At 34.2% G+C, this 18,255-nt stretch overlaps 1 protein-coding gene across 1 annotated transcript; it reads left to right on the top strand.

Moving 5' to 3' along the window:
• Window positions 1–498: 498 nt before the first annotated feature.
• On the top strand, window positions 499–15,304 carry LOC126816543 (uncharacterized). Its single transcript, XM_050543194.2, has 12 exons — window positions 499–550; window positions 1,130–1,285; window positions 5,206–5,423; window positions 5,957–6,052; window positions 7,391–7,603; window positions 9,061–9,260; window positions 10,015–10,115; window positions 10,599–10,995; window positions 11,755–12,004; window positions 12,405–12,647; window positions 14,691–14,807; window positions 15,076–15,304. Exons 2-12 carry the CDS (start codon window positions 1,210–1,212, stop codon window positions 15,121–15,123), a joined length of 1,959 nt encoding a protein of 652 aa, XP_050399151.1. The 5' UTR covers window positions 499–550; window positions 1,130–1,209; the 3' UTR covers window positions 15,124–15,304.
• The last annotated feature ends 2,951 nt before the right edge of the window (window positions 15,305–18,255 follow it).

The raw sequence follows: 18,255 nt of genomic DNA, 5'->3' as shown, positions 1-18,255 counted from the left end.
TAAGCAACAATTTGATATCACCATTAGAAATCAAAATCTTGCAAGCCTAGTTAGGTGTTTACCCGGGAGTCACGGTGGCTTAATTGCTATGCTGGAGAGCGGGTGTTCGTTCGATCCCTGCATTGACCGATAAAGTTCATCCAGATTTTCCGGCGTGGTTCCCCCTTGTCAGTGATGCAGGACGGAGGGCCTAAAAGTAGTAAAAAAAGATCCCTTGACAGTTGGAATTCGATATAAGATACCGCGGCGTAGTGCCGCTGCCCGGGAAAAATTTCCCTCATCATAACACACTGTAGGCTATGTTATGCCTATGGCGTATACATGTCCGTCTTCATTAGCCCAATTCGGAGCAGAACAGTATACGTTAAACCTCATAATTTTATTTCATTTCCAGGTTTTTACCGCATTAGCAAAAGAATTATAAATTCAAGGCCCTGGCTTATTTTAACGAAACGTGATATTATTTCGTTATTACGTTTCGTTAAAATAAGCCGGGGCCTTGAATTTACAATGCTTCAACCTTGAACTTTGCTGAAAATTTAAGCGAAAGGTAATGTTTACTAATACTATATTATTTTTATAAGTATTATTTGTAGCATGGTTTTGAAACATGCATATATATAGATACACCGCAAGCCTTGTATGATACAAAGGGAATAATTAACGTTTAATGAAATAAATGAATGGCATATTGTTATTTTGTTAATTTGTTTTTTAGAAGAATCATTGAAACTGATGAAAGTTGATTTCGATTTGTGGTACTCGACTGACTGAGATCACTGGTAGTGTGTAGGCTAATCACACACACCTCTCAAACTTAATTAGCTAGTATTAGAAAGTGGACCTCCTGCAAATCTTACCAAAACAATATTGTAATTAATATCATATAACTTGGCTAGTTAAATTGTCTGCGATATCAACCAAGTTCGAAGTGGACATAAAACCCCACAGATTAACGAACGGCAGGTTAATTATGGATAATGATTTGAACAGAATTTATATCATTGCCTCAGATTATGTGAATAAATAAATCTTCAATAATGAAGATTGCCTGATTTGTTGTTTATGACCGCGCTAGTGTATATTTCAGTTACTATCATACATTATATTTATAAATTTACATTATTAGATTTTATTACCTGTAACCAACGACAAATAAACAACAGCTTTTGTCTAATAGTAGACCTACTATAGGCTAATTATTAAAGAATGGATGGTATTGAAGAGATAGAAGGCTGGTTACTGGATTATGCATGTTATCATAGAGAGTTTGAAGTGTTAAAAGGTAAGCTTGTTCTTTAACTGTTGCAAAAGGAGGCGTAGATGAAGGGGGGCAGGGGTGTATATTATTCCACGTTGACCTTGTTCTTCCTCACAACCTTTCCCCCCTGTGACCCAAACTTTTCTTCCCGTCACCTCACATATTTAAGTCAGAAAATATGCTTCTTCACACCCAAGTAGAAAAATATCCTTCCTCATTCATAGATGAAATATTTTATTTTTTTTATAAAGTGATGGCAATATCCAAAGTGAGGAAAATAATATCAGTTGTCATAGTCGTAGGATGAAGAAATTTTTTTCCAAAGAGTTAATTAAAGAATTTTTTTTTTTTTATGTCATGTAAGCTGACATGTACCTTTTATTCCTCACTCTGTACCTTTTTATCCTCAATATTTATTGCCCCTGTAGCTGGGGGTGGGGGGGGTAGGGATTGGTCGACAAATGCAATTTGCATACAACATACTAATACTATACAATATTACAAACTAAATGGCAAATATCTAGTGACTTTCAAATGATACATCCATACAATAATATTAACACAAAGCATTGGTTTGAAAATGATTAAAATTGATTAATCCTAAGAGTTTACGTTACTTTTTATTGATTTTACACTGGGTTTTATGTTTTATTGTCTGAATTACTATTTAAAGAACATTTTTCACTTTCAACCCTTATTTTTGTTCAATTTAGATATAGCAAAATGAACATTGGTTTTGTTACTTCGGTGCATAATAATTATTATAATATAGAAAATTGTATGTTATTGAGTTTAAGAATTGTGAATTATAATATAAAACATTTATATTAATATTAGCTTAAAGATACATTATGGGAGATTTTTATAGAGAGTTGGCCATTCTTGCTACAACAGTTCAAAAGTAGATGATGAAAGAAGAATATATTGAAAAATTCAGTCAAATTACTTTATTCTGAACATAGTTATCATCGTTGTAATATTTGACTAAAAATGGTAGTGAAATGCGTCTTCACCTTCGCCGATCGTTTGATTGACAGGCGTTAACTCCACCTACATATCTCGATTATCAAGTAAAGTTTTCAATGGCATACGGAAACGCTTTACAGCGGCCTCACTAAGTACACTCTATCATTAGCCTCGATCTAACTGACGTATTTTCATCAGGTTATCCCTTATTTGTTTTAATCAATTAGTGAAATCCTATTTAAATCCGAGCTGTAGCCGAGCCATCCGTGGGTCTACAGAGTTGATTTTGGTTTTGTTGTTTAAATAAAGATCTAATTTATAATTTCTATAACATCTGTAGCCTAAATTAAGACTTGCAATAATCAGATTTAGCTCTTGCATAATGCAAGTTTAAGTACAAATAACTGCTTGTGTGTGCATTGTTAGTTTGGGTGTTAATTGGATATGTACAGACAACATTCCAAATCAGAACTTGGTGTGGGCACAAATTCGTAGTCTCGATCATCCAGCACTCTTGAGCTTTGCCAACAACGGTCTGGAACCTGTTTTTAGATTTCAATTCTTGTCTTTGAAAAATGTCCTACTTCTTTGATTGGCTAGTCCGTAGTTCAGGATATTCATAGTGATTGGTCCACACACATGTGTCAATGTTTAAAGGGCTAATCCCGATATTTTTTGCAGAATAAAACTGCTTAATTTTGTGTTAAAATCCCTTAACACTAACTCACTATTTGTGATATGTTTTCAAACAACTTAAACCTGCCAGTCTTCATCTGGAACGGGAATCGATTATCAGGTCACCCAACGAAAAAACTGACCCGAAATCTTAAAAGGGTTACGTGTCCGGATAAGCAGTTTTGACATTCACGTCCAAACGACTCAATATTTTAAGCTGGAATTTTGAGAGAAGGTAAATAACCCATTCCTCTATATTTTGGCGCTTAAATTTCATACATATTTTTGAGACTCTTTTGAAATCGGGATAGTCCCTTTAAGCTATTATATCCCACTTCTACCTCGTTGCCAGTGGCAACCTTTGATAAAACTGTCCTGTTTATTTCCAATACAGGCATAAAAGTATCCGTGTATCAGAAATGAACAGAACGCTTTCCATAAAGAGTACTGTTCATTTCCGACAAATGAACACTTTTATACAAGCAGGATGAAAACAAACGCCTAGAAAGTCATAAATTTTATTAAAAATAAATTTCAACAGACGAACCATCCACCAATGCACACTTCACCAGGATTGATCCACATTGTGTAGTGTCCTTTACATTACGTTTAATATAATTGCAGTCCTCTACGCCAGGGACAAGTTGTTTTGACGATGTGGTTGGCTCTATGTTCTAAAGAAAAACTTGTGACTGTTTTACACTCAGGGTAATGCAGCAAGACGCACATATAAATACTACTCAGGTCGTTTCTGTGGTAATTGGCTGATTGGGACCATGGCTGATTGGCACCTGGCTGACTGGAACCAGATTTGTGGCTGATTGGGACCAGATTCTTGGCTGACTGGGACCAGATTTATGGCTGATTGGGACCACGACAAGGCTCATTCGGACCATTACTTAAATGACGCGAGTATTTAAAATATGTTTGCATATTTTTAATAATAAGACAACTATGACAATAAATAGTGTAATTAGTCACAAATAGTAGTGTAATTAGTGAATGACGGCTTCAATACAAATGAGCTAAATCACAGAGAAGATGCTTCACATTCTTGGCTGATTTGGACCAGATTCTTGGCTGATTCGGACCATGATCAGACCAATGACGAGAGTGTTTTAAATTATTATCAAATTGTAACCCAATATCAAATAGCCTCATATCAGTATAATTACTGCAACTAATGCGATATTTTGTAATGAGTGAAGTTGACAAACTGTTCTTTGTATAATATTTTATAATGGATTCGGATTTCCGTTATGCTACTGTTTTGCTAGTATTAGTTTTCAAATTTGTATGACTTACTGAAATTAGCATAAATTGGTTTAAACAGTAATTCTACGTATAATTACACACAATATATAGGCTATAATGGATTCCGAAACAAGCTATGAAGTTTATAAAATAAAATAAAAATGGTCTGTTTAAATTGCATAAAACGTATAATAATTTATATAAGATTAATGAGATAATCTCTGTTAATATAGTAACTGTGACATAAAAAAATGGAATATAAACATAAATAACGTAGGCCTACATAAAAGCATATAGTTATAGTCACGCTATGGCCTAGATAATACTCCTTTAAACTTAATTCAATATCAAAACCTCAGTTTCTAGTATTTTTTATCGTGTGGTCCGAATCAGCCTAGTGGTGGTCCCAATCAGCCTGGAATGTGGTCCCAATCGGCCTGGAATGTGGTCCCAATCAGCTTTGACTTTTGGTCCCAATCAGCCATGGTCCCAATCAGCCATGGTCCCAATCAGCTTGGTTTTGTTTCTCCACTGCGAAATCATTCTACCACGAAATGTAATGCGAGGCATAGAAAGGGATAAATGAAAGAGCAGAAAGTATTTGTCACATTTCGCTTGACACGACTCGATAATAAATACTATTTTTCACATTTCGCTTCACAATACTCGATAGAAATGTGATGTAAGTGACTTAATAGCACCTTTCCTAAGTGTATCAGTGAAGATCAAGACAGTTTTGGTCGGGGCCGCCTCGGCTGGGCCCCTCGGCCAAAACTGTCCTGATCTTCACCGATACACCTTGGAAAGTGTGCTAATAACTACTACATACATGTACATATTTGAACTCATTTCTGGTCCAGTACTGGATATGACTAAATATCTACCAGTAAACTTATGTAAAGTTTATAATCTATACAAATGTATATAAATGATTAAATTCTCAAGCAAGCCTGTTTTAAAGAGGACTAAACAAAAACAATTTCTAGTAAATAACACCAAATTGTAATCCTTAAGAAGAGAACTTGATCACAAATAAATGTATTTTTCAGCAATTTCAAAGAGGCATCCAGGATGTGTGGACTTTCATGAGAATTTAGGCTTACCTACAATAAGATATGCTTCTATCATCATACATCATATTGTAGATAAGAGTATGTTTGGATCCTTTTCTATTGCCTGTAAACTAGCTGATGATGTTTATGGATCTATGAAAGAAAATCTACCATTTGATACATATGCCAAACTGTCCTGTGGTCTTAAAATAAAGGTTGGTCTATTTGAATGTTTACGCAGTCAAAAAAGTATTTTTATCTAGCTTTTTATAGAGGGATTACAGTTAATTATAACCCCCATCAACAAAATAACTCTCCTTATTATAACTTTTGCTGACTTATCATATCCCTCACCATGTCCAAATTGGGACAGCTTTTTTTTAGGAGAGTCATTATTGACTTTATGAATCAAGGAGAAGAAGAGCTATTTTCAGGTCAAAAGTAAACAGAAAACAATGACTGATTTTATGTATTGATTTGATTGATGACAATCTGTCCTTTGTAGAAAATTTCACATCTGTAGATAAAGTCTGTATTAAGATATAACCGATTTTGTATTCCAAAGACAAAACAGTTTAATCCATAATGTTAACTTTATTTGTAAATAAGCACCGACTTCTACTTAATCTTTAGAAACCCAAATTTAATCATATAAATCTTTCCCCAACCTTTCCCCAACACAATTCGATATAACCCAATCAAAGAGGTTTAGCTCTTTAAAATGTTACCCATGTTTTGTTTTTTTCAGAGTTTGTTTCATTATTTAACGAAGAGACCTACAACCCATACTCTAGCTAAATTAAACGAATATTTTCCTAGAACGGGATTGAAGAATACTACAGCTGTAAGTTTACATATATTTTGCATTTCAAATATTTCAAATTTTATTACTTTAAAAGTTGAATAATAATACCCTACGGCATATTTACACGTCTGATTCAATTAACTGGTTTCAATTTTTAACCTGTAGTTTCACAGGCTTGCTGAATTGATATACGTATATATTGTTTTAAAGAAATTAATCTGAGATGAACTGCAAGTATTTATTCTATACATTAGAAGAATGATCCCTTGCCAGTTGAAAATGAAATGAAATGGGGTTTAACGTCCCTTGCCAGTTGAACAGACACAGCTACTATTTATACTTTCTCGTGTATCTTCATTGCTACACTTACCTCCGGTTTCCTCCCACTACTAAAGACCCCTACTCGCAAGCGAATTATTGAAATAAAATTAAACCATATGTTAGAATCCCCGGTTGTACGTGACAAGGAGTAGGGTCGTCTGTCCAACCTCGTGGGTTTTCTCCGGTCCTCCGGTTTCCTCCCACTGCTAAAGACCCCTACGCGCAAGCGAATTATTGAAATAAAAAATTAAACCATATGTCAGTCCCGTAATGACCTAGTTTGTGTCGAGTGGACGTTAAACCACATTTCTGCTGATTTCTGCTACACTTACCAGTGCATTGTTTCTAATTAACTGTCTAATCAGAGCTTGGTTATTATGTTGACTTACTGGATGGATAAAAAAGGAAAAAGAAATTACTCTAGGAAATTGACTGAACAAAGCTCACCTCTAGATTTTATCTTGCAATTTGTCTACTGATACTGCTCGGATTGAAAATAAGTATATATTTCCGAAAAAGATTAAACAATGCCTATAATAAGTTTGGAGTAAAAACACCAGAGATTAGTCTACACAAAAAAAAATTATTCTAATTCTCAGACAATCCTTTTAAAAAAATCAGATAAAGGACTGAGGTTTTTATTTTTGTGTTTTAATTTTGTCAAAGAATCATGGCTAAATGGCTCATCACAAACATCCGATTTCAAAGTTCTATATTTATTCATGTTGTTTTCAGGAATTTATTTACATAATTACTAATTCTCATGTAACATATCTAAAATTTAATGAATGCTTAGTTCAATTATGTTTAAAAGAAGTAACTAATGTCTTGCCGATCTACAGATGAAAGAACAGATTTTGTAATTCAACTGTGAATTTTGCTACTTTCATCTCCTTTCTCCATGGAGTATAATTTTAGTCATTTCTTTCTCATTGCTAGATGTAGTAGTTCACGGGATAGTAATGATCCATGAAAGAATAGAATTGAAAACATTCTATCGTTGAACACTATTGAAATATTTGTTAATTTAAATTTATGATGTTTTATATCTTACAGACAAGTAAAGAATTAAAGAAACTGAATAAACTAACTTCTAACTTCCGTAAATTCTTCTTACCATTATTAGCCAATGAGAATCAAAGAAAAGATTTTATAAGGAATGAGTATCCCGAGGAATATGGAGCAAAGTATATAGAATCGTTAAAAAAAATAGCATATAGATTTATAAATCTCACAGAAAAACAGATGCCACCGCCAGTTATACAAAAGGTATGGTACAGGCCAGGGCTCTCATCAAGTTAAACTTGACTGACGAATAGTAAAACTGACCAGCTGCAGAATGTATATTGCTTAGAATCCTTTCCAGTCAAAAATACATTTTTTGTACCCCGCCTTTCGAAGAAAGTAGGGGACTATTAAAATGGGTTTGTCTGTCTGTCCGTCCGTCTGTCTGTTTGTCCGTTACACTTTTTTGGGACACAATAACCCTCCTTAGGTCAATGCCTTGATGAAGTTCGAAGATGAGCATTTTCTGCTTAGGATAAGCAGAGATAAGCAATTTGATTGGTTGATACTTTGGGACACAATAACTTTAGTTCTAATTAAGTCAGAGTGATGAAACTTGGTGTATAGTTTCATTACATCAATACCTTGACTAAGTTCGATAATGAGCATTTTCTGCTCAGGGTAAGCAGACTGTTAAACAATTTGATTGGTCGAGACTTTGGAACACAATAACTCTCCTTCTTATTGAGCTAGGTGTTTATTAGGTGTAGGTGTTTATTAGGTCAATGTCTTGATGGAGTTTGAAGATGAGCATTTTCTGCTTAGGGTAAGCAGAGATAAGCAATTTGATTGGTTGATGCTTTGGGACACGATAACTTAGTTCTAATTAAGTGAGAGTTATGAAATTTAGTGTAAAGTTTTATTACATCAATACCTTGTCTAAGTCGATAATGAGCCTTTTCTGCTCAGGGTAAGCGGAGCGATAAGCAATTTGATTGGGTAAGCAATTTGATTGGTCGAGACTTTGGAACACAACAACTCTCATTCTAATTGAGCTAGAATGTTCACACTTGGCGTAGGTGTTTATTAAGTGAATGCCTTGATGGAGTTCGAAGAAGAGAATTTTTTGCTTAGGGTAAGCAGAGATAAGCAATTTCATTGGTTGATGCTTTGGGACACGATAACTTTGGTTTTAATTAAGTGAGAGTGATGAAACCCTGAGTATAGATTCATTATCTCATTACCTTGACTAAATTCGATGATGAGAATTTTCTGCTTAGGCTAAGGAGCGGTAAGCAATTTGATTGGTCAAGAATTTGAAAACATAACAACTCTGCTTTTAATTGAGGTAGAATGCTTAAACTTGATGTAGATGTTCATTAGGTGAATGTCTTGACTGAGTTCAATGATTAACATTTCGAGCTAGAGATAAGCAGAGCTAAGAAATTTCATTGGTTGATGCTTTTGGACAAGATAATTTTGATTCTATCTGATAGAGAGTGATGAAACTTAGTGTATAGTTGATAATCAGTTGGATTGCTGGATACTTTTTAAAAAAATAAATGTGCGATTAATTAATATGCGTCATCTTTTTATTTTGGGATTTCGGCAAGATCCAGATAATTTTTTTCTGCTGATTTAGAAAAATCCTAATATATTTTGCGAATGTAAGTTGTAGAAGAAAATAACGAAAATAACGAAAAGCTTTTCTTATTTTTCAGATTTTAGATATAGGTGCTTCTAACATGCCAAGTTCATCACCACCAGTATTGGCCTATGAAATATTGCTGGAGTATTGCATGGATAAAACAACATTAAGTTGCCAAGATTTATTGGATATATTAACATCTATATCACCATTAAATACACAAGACAAAGTATTAACAGAGCACAACTTTGATATATCAAGTTCAGCTGAATAGTAAGTAATATTTTAATAGCTAATCTTGTTCAGTTCCGCAATTTAAGGTACTTGTTTTCAATAGCATACTGTAAAGCAAAATAAAATATTTGGGACATAAATTATTGCAATTGAACTAATTTGTAACATTAATGCAGCTTGCAATTGACCTAAACCTTATTTGAATTAATAGATTTATAATAATATAAGTTAAGTAGTGTAAATAAAGAGACTATTGTTTGGTTACAAATTGATTATTACCGTAGCCCTTTGGAGATGACATGATTAGTGATGGGTAGTTTGAATTTAAAACTGTCTTGCTAAATTAACATAAATCAGTGACATAGTACTCCGGATAAAATATATTCAGAACATGGTTGTATTTACTGATCAAATTGTTAAGCCAAATGAAAATGTTTTTCTGTACCAATATGGAAACAAGGGAAGTAAATCTATTTAGAGATTAAGATTACAGTATATAAATAAAGTGAAGTCACCGCTGCAATCTTTTTATCCATGATATGTTTTCTTGCTCTGCAGTACAAGGGTTTAAAAACTCAATATTTAAAAGTAAGCATGTATAAGATGTGTGAGATCTAGAAATTCTTGTTAAATTTTAAGACATGGATTACCAGGGAAAGTTGTGTTATATGGGAAAATATCCTGTATATTTACACTAGATATCTGATGATGTTTGGTGTTAATTTCATACACTATTCACAATTGGCATCTTTTATCGGTGGAGAAATCATGGTTATTTTCTCTATAATTTCAGTTATAAATTTGATAAAAATTCTGATGGTCCTGGTATTGTATCACCTGAATCTCCTAGTTCTGGTGCCAGATCAACACAACCACCCACAGCTTCAGATATAGGTATTAAAACATATTTATATACTGCAGTTATTTCTTTTGTTTAATTATAAAACAACCCAAATTATGGTTGTTGGCCATAGAACGACTTCAATGCATCCAAAACACCACCCATACTCACATATCAGTCCAGTGTTGAATAAACTACATTGTACATTGGTTGCTGGCTTAAGCCAGGAATGAGTATCTTGTCAATCACTGTCTGGATGAAAGTGCGCCGTTGCACATGTATGTACCTCTTAAAGTTTTATTTTATGTCCCATTTAAGCAGTTACCATCAATTACTGAGGCATGTGTAAGGAATGACAGAAATGAAACAGGTGGGTTTGAATAACGCTTATTGCATTTTGGAAAACAGCTCTTCAATGATATTTTCAATAACAATTGTCAATGTTAAGAAAACTGAAATTAATCAAAATATCTCTTTCCCTTAAATATGTATAGTATCATTCCTCTGTTTAAATAATATTTCACTATTAATTTCAGAGAAGCTATCAAATAATCTAAATCAACCAGAATACACACGATTACGAAACCATGATCAAGTAACAAACCATTCTAAAGATGATAATAACATTTCTGTGATACGTGATCATGCTATCATCAACAGGAGTCCGGATTTTATTACAAGTATACAAACTGAATCTCAACAACGTAAAAATAAAATATTTCCATTGTCATTAAAACTTACTCAACCATCTAAAATATTCCTGTCTCTACGGAAAAATGGTAAAAAAAATCATAGGAAACTGAATCGAAAGATATACAGAGGTTTAAAACGAAAGAAGATGGCCTCCAGAAGACAAGTGTATCCTAGATCTAAAAAAATGAGATGTTCTTCACAACATAGAAAATCCAACACATTAAGAGTAAGGATAGTGAGGTAAAACCTTTGTAATTAATGAGTGTCATCTGTTCATTTTGGGATTTTGGCTGTATTTTGGTGCTGTATTATTATTTTAGGCCAATGTTCACTGTATGTGAGGCAGGCCTTCACATTTGAGACACACTGTCACCCTTGCACTCCATCGCTCATCTAAATCCAAATCTATGTGCATATTTTATTGTTCTCGTCAGTTCTTCGAAATCGCTCTCCCAACTGCATATTTTATTTCCCCAAAAGTCAGAAATATCTTCCTGTTTACTTTGTATTTACTTAAATAGCTCCATACAGATGTCAATTGCAATCACACAATGTTTTAATCTGTTATCATTTTCCTTCCTAAGAATCAGACACGTTTGTCGTCACCGTCATACTATTTTAATAAATTTTCAACCCAAAGAAGCATGCACTGGACAACTAAATGTGCCTAACACACCAACACTATAGTTATTAGCTATTAATAAACACCAGTTGACTTGTTTTCTGCTAATTCATTTTGAAATTCTTGGCAATCTCGCATGAAAATACTATGCTTTGATTACCATATAAGGCACCACGGGTCTGCCATTTCATACCTTAAAAATAGTTAAAGGGTTAATTTTGGCGTGAAAACTTCAGGCTTGACACGAGCGTGAATAACAAACGAGTAGGGTTGCCTGTCACTTTATGTGAAGTCAATACTAAATCCGGTTTCATTCCCACTGTATCTTTTCTGTCTGAATTGCTTTAAAAATTGTTTTTTTTTATTTATGCACTTAGAACAAATGGTAAAATGGACAATGGGTGTCACCTTGACATATACAGCAGTTCTAGCAGTGAGGATAATGACATAATAGATAGATCAAATACACATTCATCCCAAGTCGGTTTAAATTTGTCACATTCAAGTGGTAATGTAACAAGTTTAGACTTGGATGGCATTAGTTCTACAAAAAGTAACAACATAAAATCTCTTATGAACAGACTTGTTAAAACTTATTGTACCAGTTCAAGCCAGATTTCACAGGAGGTACATTCATTTTAAAATTTATGTTAAACAAAACATTAATGAAGTTTGGTGTGGTATTTCATTAATGATAAACTAAATCCTACAGATCAATATGAACCATACCCAATAGAGAGTATTGGTAAAAAAATTAGTCAAATCGATCATGACCATCTAAAGTTCACAATACTTTATATTGATTTCACATTTCCATCTTGAATGTCTTGGACTTGAGAGCCAACTAATGAAGGATAAGTTGTTTATATCCATGAACATCGAGCAACCCCAGGGTAGTATTCAACGTAGGTTCTTTAATGTTTTAGCCCAATTTATTGTCAAATTTAAAGAGAGAAAAAATTATTGGCCTTCTGGTATATTGTGATTTTAAAAGTTTAATAAAAATTATGGGAATGCATTGTTTCAGTTGATGGAAAGTGAAGCTATAGCTGAGGGTTTATTAACTAAAGATACATCTATAGATGACAGTGATAGTAGTTTTGAATATTGGACATCTGACATGCAAGTTTATAGCACTGCTAGTACTACTAGTGAAAGAATTCATAGACATACTGATTATGATAGTGTATCAGATATAGATGATATTACGATTAGCGCAGATGAATGTGAAGACAACTCGGAAATTATACCAAGTTCATGTCTTAGTGAGGTCATTATTGTTTTCTTTTGTCCTAATCTACATGTATTCTTTTACTGGTAACCTTAAATATATGAAAAATTATTTTCTGAAAATGTGATAATGCCATGTGAACCGTATATTTTAATTCCTTTGACCTGTGTATAATATATAGTTATTAATAACAGTTCAAATGAAATATTGTTTTAATGTCATTGCCTTTGGTACACATATTTTCAACTTTTACATGGTGTTTATCACATTTTGGACAAGAGCTTTTTATATATTATACACTGCCGTTTGTGTGGAATTTCGTGCCCCATGAGTAGTATACTATATCAACCTTAGCTGTGGAAAACATTGTAGTTTGCTTTAAGAACAAGTCAAGAAGCGAAGTATAGTCAGTAATGATATATGTTTCTGTTAAAGGTATATTATATACTAAACAGCAAAAATCAGAGAGGCACTTTAATCAAATCATTCTAGAAAACGACTTACTAAATGGATCAAACCAATTTTTTGTGAACAGTATGTTGACACATTAGTGATTAATTCATCACAATTCTAAGACATTACAAGAAGGTTTAGAGTCTGTACACAGTCTTTACATCAGAATCTGGTGTTTCCACTGCGAGTGTCAATAACAGCAGCGCAGCGTCTGTACATGGAGTGGACCAGACAATTGATGAACGCCATTGGCACATGGAACCACACTCTCAGAAAAGCCTGGCGATTCCACCCCAAACCATTATGCTTGGACCTCCCCATGAGTCTCGTCAATGACATATTGGTGAGAATAACGCTGGCCACGTCAACGCCATATTCTGGTCCTGCCATCTGCAGTTGATACGCAATACTGACTCTCATCTGTGAACAGAACAGTTCTCCATTGCCTGTGTCACCAGTTCTGGTTTTCTTGGGCAAACTGTAGACGTTCACGTTGATGGCGAGGGTCCACAGTAAGGTCTACAGCAATGGATGTTCTCTCTGGTGAGACGTCGGCACACTGTATCGGTACTGATGGGTCTTCCGTGTGTTCCCACTGTCTGATGTGCTGTCTCAGATGCCTGTGCGAAGGGATTCTGCACTTGCTGTCGCACAACATGGCGGTCTTGTCGCCTTGTGGTAACCCTAGGTCTACCAGTTCGGGAGCCATCATCCGTGGTGTTGGTGGCCCGAAAACATTGCTGAAATCTGCAGATGGTCCGAACATTGACCTGGAATTGATTTGCAATGGCTTGGGCAGTGTGGCCAGCGTCGATTCTTCCAAGCGCCTGGTTCCTCAGAGTTGTCTTGAGTCGTGGTATGCTGCTGACGTTGCAGTGTGAATGATTCAACCAGGTATGGGGGTGCATTTTATAGGGCTTGTTTCGGTGAACGGCACGTGCAGCATGAGTTACATGAAAATAATGGAGAACACATTACCATCTCAGAAGTAAGGTTGTGTTTTTGAGAACATATCCTGGATTCAATTCTGTGTTTGGGAAGGACTCTTATTGCTCAGGTAAAGTTGGAGATGTGGTCACAAATATACAAAAACATTTTTATAAAACATTTGGCAAATTTTATGAAATGCGTCTATTCAGAGTAACATACCAACCTGACGTTTCTTTTGCTGCTTTGTATATATTGAATACACTCTCATCTTTTTTTTTAAGACAAGGATCACATGACTCCACTGCATTTCCATTGATAAAGGAAATCGGTTCGATGACTGAATAGTTAGCACGTGCACGCTGTATCAAAAGGTCTGTCATTGAGTCAACTGACATAGTTTCGATTCCCGGTTGTATGTGACAAGGAGTAGGGTTGCCTGTCCAACCTTGTGGGTTTTCTCTGGGTCCTCTGTTTTCCTCCCACTGCGAATTATTGAAATAAAATTGAACCATGAGTTAGTCCCGAAATGACCTAGTTTGTGGAGAGTGGACATTAGACCCCATCTCTCTCTCTCTCTCTCTCTCTTTGATGAATCTATTTTTATTGGCAGTGCTTGTGTGTAAATAAATCATTATTATATGCACTAGTACTATTGGAGGTATCAACACTTAAATTGTTTTCCTACTTTATTTTTTCTAGAATGTAAATTCTGATGGAGGCAGCAATAATATATTAACTGATTTATCACACAGTATAACTTCCCACAGAAAACAAGAATTTTGTAGAAAATGTATTGTAAAAATCACCAGAAATAAGGTATTTATTGTTTGACAAATTGTTATCCCACAAAACAAATAAATGTAAATATCTTATAAACTCGAACAGGTTTATCGATTTTAGAAAGTATTTACATGAATATATTCTCTGGTCTTTGAGTCTCAAAGTTCAGTGCCTTCTTGTAAATGTTAAGGCTTGAATCTTTCAAAAATAAAGTTATTTTGGGTTAATTTATTTGAAGTGTAATGAATATAATAATATATTTTAGGATATACTTATATTGTAACAATGTCATTTATTATTGCAGGTTTTAGATGTAGAAAGATATGATGCCAAATATAAGATGTTTTCCTGATAGAATTTGATGGAAAAACAATTTTAGTAACAAATATGTTTTGTATAAATCTTATGAAATGATGATGATTAATGTCGTTTTTTAATTGGTACCTTTTGAAGTCAAATTCATTATTGGGCAATGATGACTTGAAATAATTTCTGTACACAAATTACTTGTAGACCGGAGGCTTAGCGCAGGGGGGGGGGGGGGGGGGGGGGGGGGGGGGGTTGTCCATCAAATGGGCACAAAACCAGACCCAACTTTTCTAGAGTAAAATTTTGCGTAGAATACGATGCCGAGTGGTAATCATTCCCCCGTTGGGGCGTTTTCAAGATATTCGGGGTCAAAGGTCAAATGAGTTCATTTGCACTGAAAGTGAATGCGCAGTCATTCTTGTATTATGAAAAGAAGCTGAAAATGATCGAAAGTAATCACACTTTCAATAAAAATGTAAACTTGCTAAAATCCGATTTATTTTCATAACAATTGTTATACATAATGATACTAGTTATCTGAAAAACAATTGAATAGTTTCAGTGTTGGACTCCAGCCTGCTGGCCTTGCGAGAATCCCAGTCTAGGAAAACCGACGTTAATCTGTGACAGGAAAACACGTATCTGACCACGAGATTAAAAGTTTGCAAATTTTTTTATGAGTTTTTATGAATTTCGCCGGAACACGGACGCAGATAAAACCGACGAATGCATTGTAATTAGTAGTTCACAGGATATATATGTCGTATTGGTAAATGCTAGCGGGGAAAATTTGGGCTGGCTTTGTGACTCGGCCTGCTGGCTGGAGTCCAGCCATGGAATTATTCAATTGCTTTTTTCAGACAACTAGTATCATTATGTATAGCATTCGTTGTAAAACTAATTCGGAGAGATTTTGATTTAACAGTTTTTATGTATTTTTGAAACAGGGCCTGAAGCGTTTTGGTTCTGATATGCAAGATCATTTTCGACATTCCAAAGTAAAAGTTCGGTGCTAAGACCACCTAAAGATAAATTTTAAATGTTCCTATAATTAATTAGAACAGGTTTCGCTTTAGTTTTTATATGTTACGCTGACATTTATTACTTTAAATCTTCCTAGTGCTAAAACGGAAAATCTGACCTTTTAACCTCTGGGGTCACAAAGAACAAAGGTGAATTTAGCAAGTTTACATTTTTATTGAAAGTGTGATTACTTTCGATCATTTTCAGCTTATTTTCATGATACAAGAATGACCGCGCATTCACTTTCAGTGCAAATGAACCCATTTGACCTTTGACCCCAAATATCTCGAAAACGCCCCAACTGATTACCACTCGGCATCGTATTCTACGCAAAATTTTACTCTAGAAAAGTTGGGTCTGGTTTTGTGTCCATTTGATGGACACCTCCCGCGCTGAGCCTCCAGACTATTGTTATATTTTGTTAATTCTTACATGGTTATTAAAAAATTTGTTTTTCATGTTCCCAAATTGAAATATGGTTGTCTATTGTCATTTGATTTATACATATATTATAGTGTTTATGTTCACAAGTTAAACATGCATTATGCAAGAGCTAAATCTGCCTATTGCAGGTCTTTCTTTAGGCCTGAAATGTTAGCTAAATTATTAATTAGATGTTAATTAACTGATCCAGGCCATAATCCAGTGTGAAGCAATTTGGCTGAAATATTCAGCATTTTCTGTTTTCATTATCTATTCTTTAACTATTATAGCAAGAACTGCTCTTTATCTAATCTTACCTAATGCCCCTATAAAGTATCCCATTGATTTTCAGTGATTTTTGATGATTATTGTCAGAATTATGGCTCTTTGTCAATTTGGAAAATGTTGTCACTCTAGAGACTAAAGTTATAATCCAATTGACACACTATAGGCTAAAGTTATCATCCGTTTGACTGAAAATTTATACACATCAGACAAAGATTTTCTTTCAACAATTACTTATATAAACTTTTAGAGTTATGGCTTTTTGGTCAAATTTTTAAACTATTGTGGACACTCTAGAGACTAAAGTTATCATCCAGTTGATTTGAAATTTATACACGGTATAAATAACTCGAACAACGAGGAGCCAATCAAATTATAATTATTTCTGATAATAATAACTTCATAGGTTGTATCTTTAGTGTCTTGTGAATGCCCCGATCATCTACAAAAGAATAAATATGTGACAACCTTCAAACAACTAAGTGGCTGTGGCCGTGTGTTTCCTTGTCTGCCAACCCATCTTTTTCTAAGTTCGATCTTATACTTCTTATTGGCTTTAGCTTTTTATACACACACATTTACTGTAAACATATTTTGTCGTCATTGTTGATTCAAAATCAGGAAAAAGAATTTGTGGACATTGTAAGAGTCTACATTTTTTCATTCAATTATAACCAAACTTTTTGCAAGTCATCAATCATTCTTGGAGTTATTGCTCTTAACTTAGCTGCCTTTATCTTAGCTACACTATTTCAAAATGAGATTGTAAACACAACAAAATCTACATTTACCATTTCAAAAAAATTGATATGTTGCCTTTCAATTAAGTTTACATGCATATGATTTAAATGAAACTTAAGTCTTTTACTTCTTGAATACAGCGCAGTGTCAGCACAGGTCCAGAGTAGCTTTCTTGTGTATTTAATTCTGTTCTCCTTATATATTTAAATAGTTGCTTTTACTATACAAAGTGAATAGACGTACTCAAAACTAGACAATTATTGTTTTACAGCTGCTGTTTCGAAAAGTCTTCAAGAGAACATGATCGAGGTGTTGGCTTTTTACAGTAAAACTAAATGCAACTGTTTTAACTGCAAAATGCAAAGTTTCTTTGAAATCAAACGCAATTGCTCTGTGAATAACTGACACATCTTGCATTAATTTAATATTTCACAAATGTGAATCCACATATTGTTTAATTACAATTGGGTGAAATAGAAGATATTTACAAATTAATTATTTTTATATGCCAACATGGAATGGTGTCATACATTGTCATCGCTCCTGTCTGTTGGTCGGTCGTCAACAATTGCTTGTAGACACTCTAGAGGCTAAAGTCAATATCTGATTGCCTTAAATTTCCTACATAGGTGTATAATCATGAGACAAAAAAGACAATTGATTTTCATAGTATTCGGATATTTACTGCCAGAGTTATGCCTTC

This window comes from Patella vulgata, chromosome 3, assembly GCF_932274485.2.
Source record: "Patella vulgata chromosome 3, xgPatVulg1.2, whole genome shotgun sequence".
Taxonomy (NCBI): domain Eukaryota; kingdom Metazoa; phylum Mollusca; class Gastropoda; family Patellidae; genus Patella; species Patella vulgata.
Note: the sequence above shows the minus strand (reverse complement) of the source record. Positions and strands in the feature narration are given on the sequence as shown.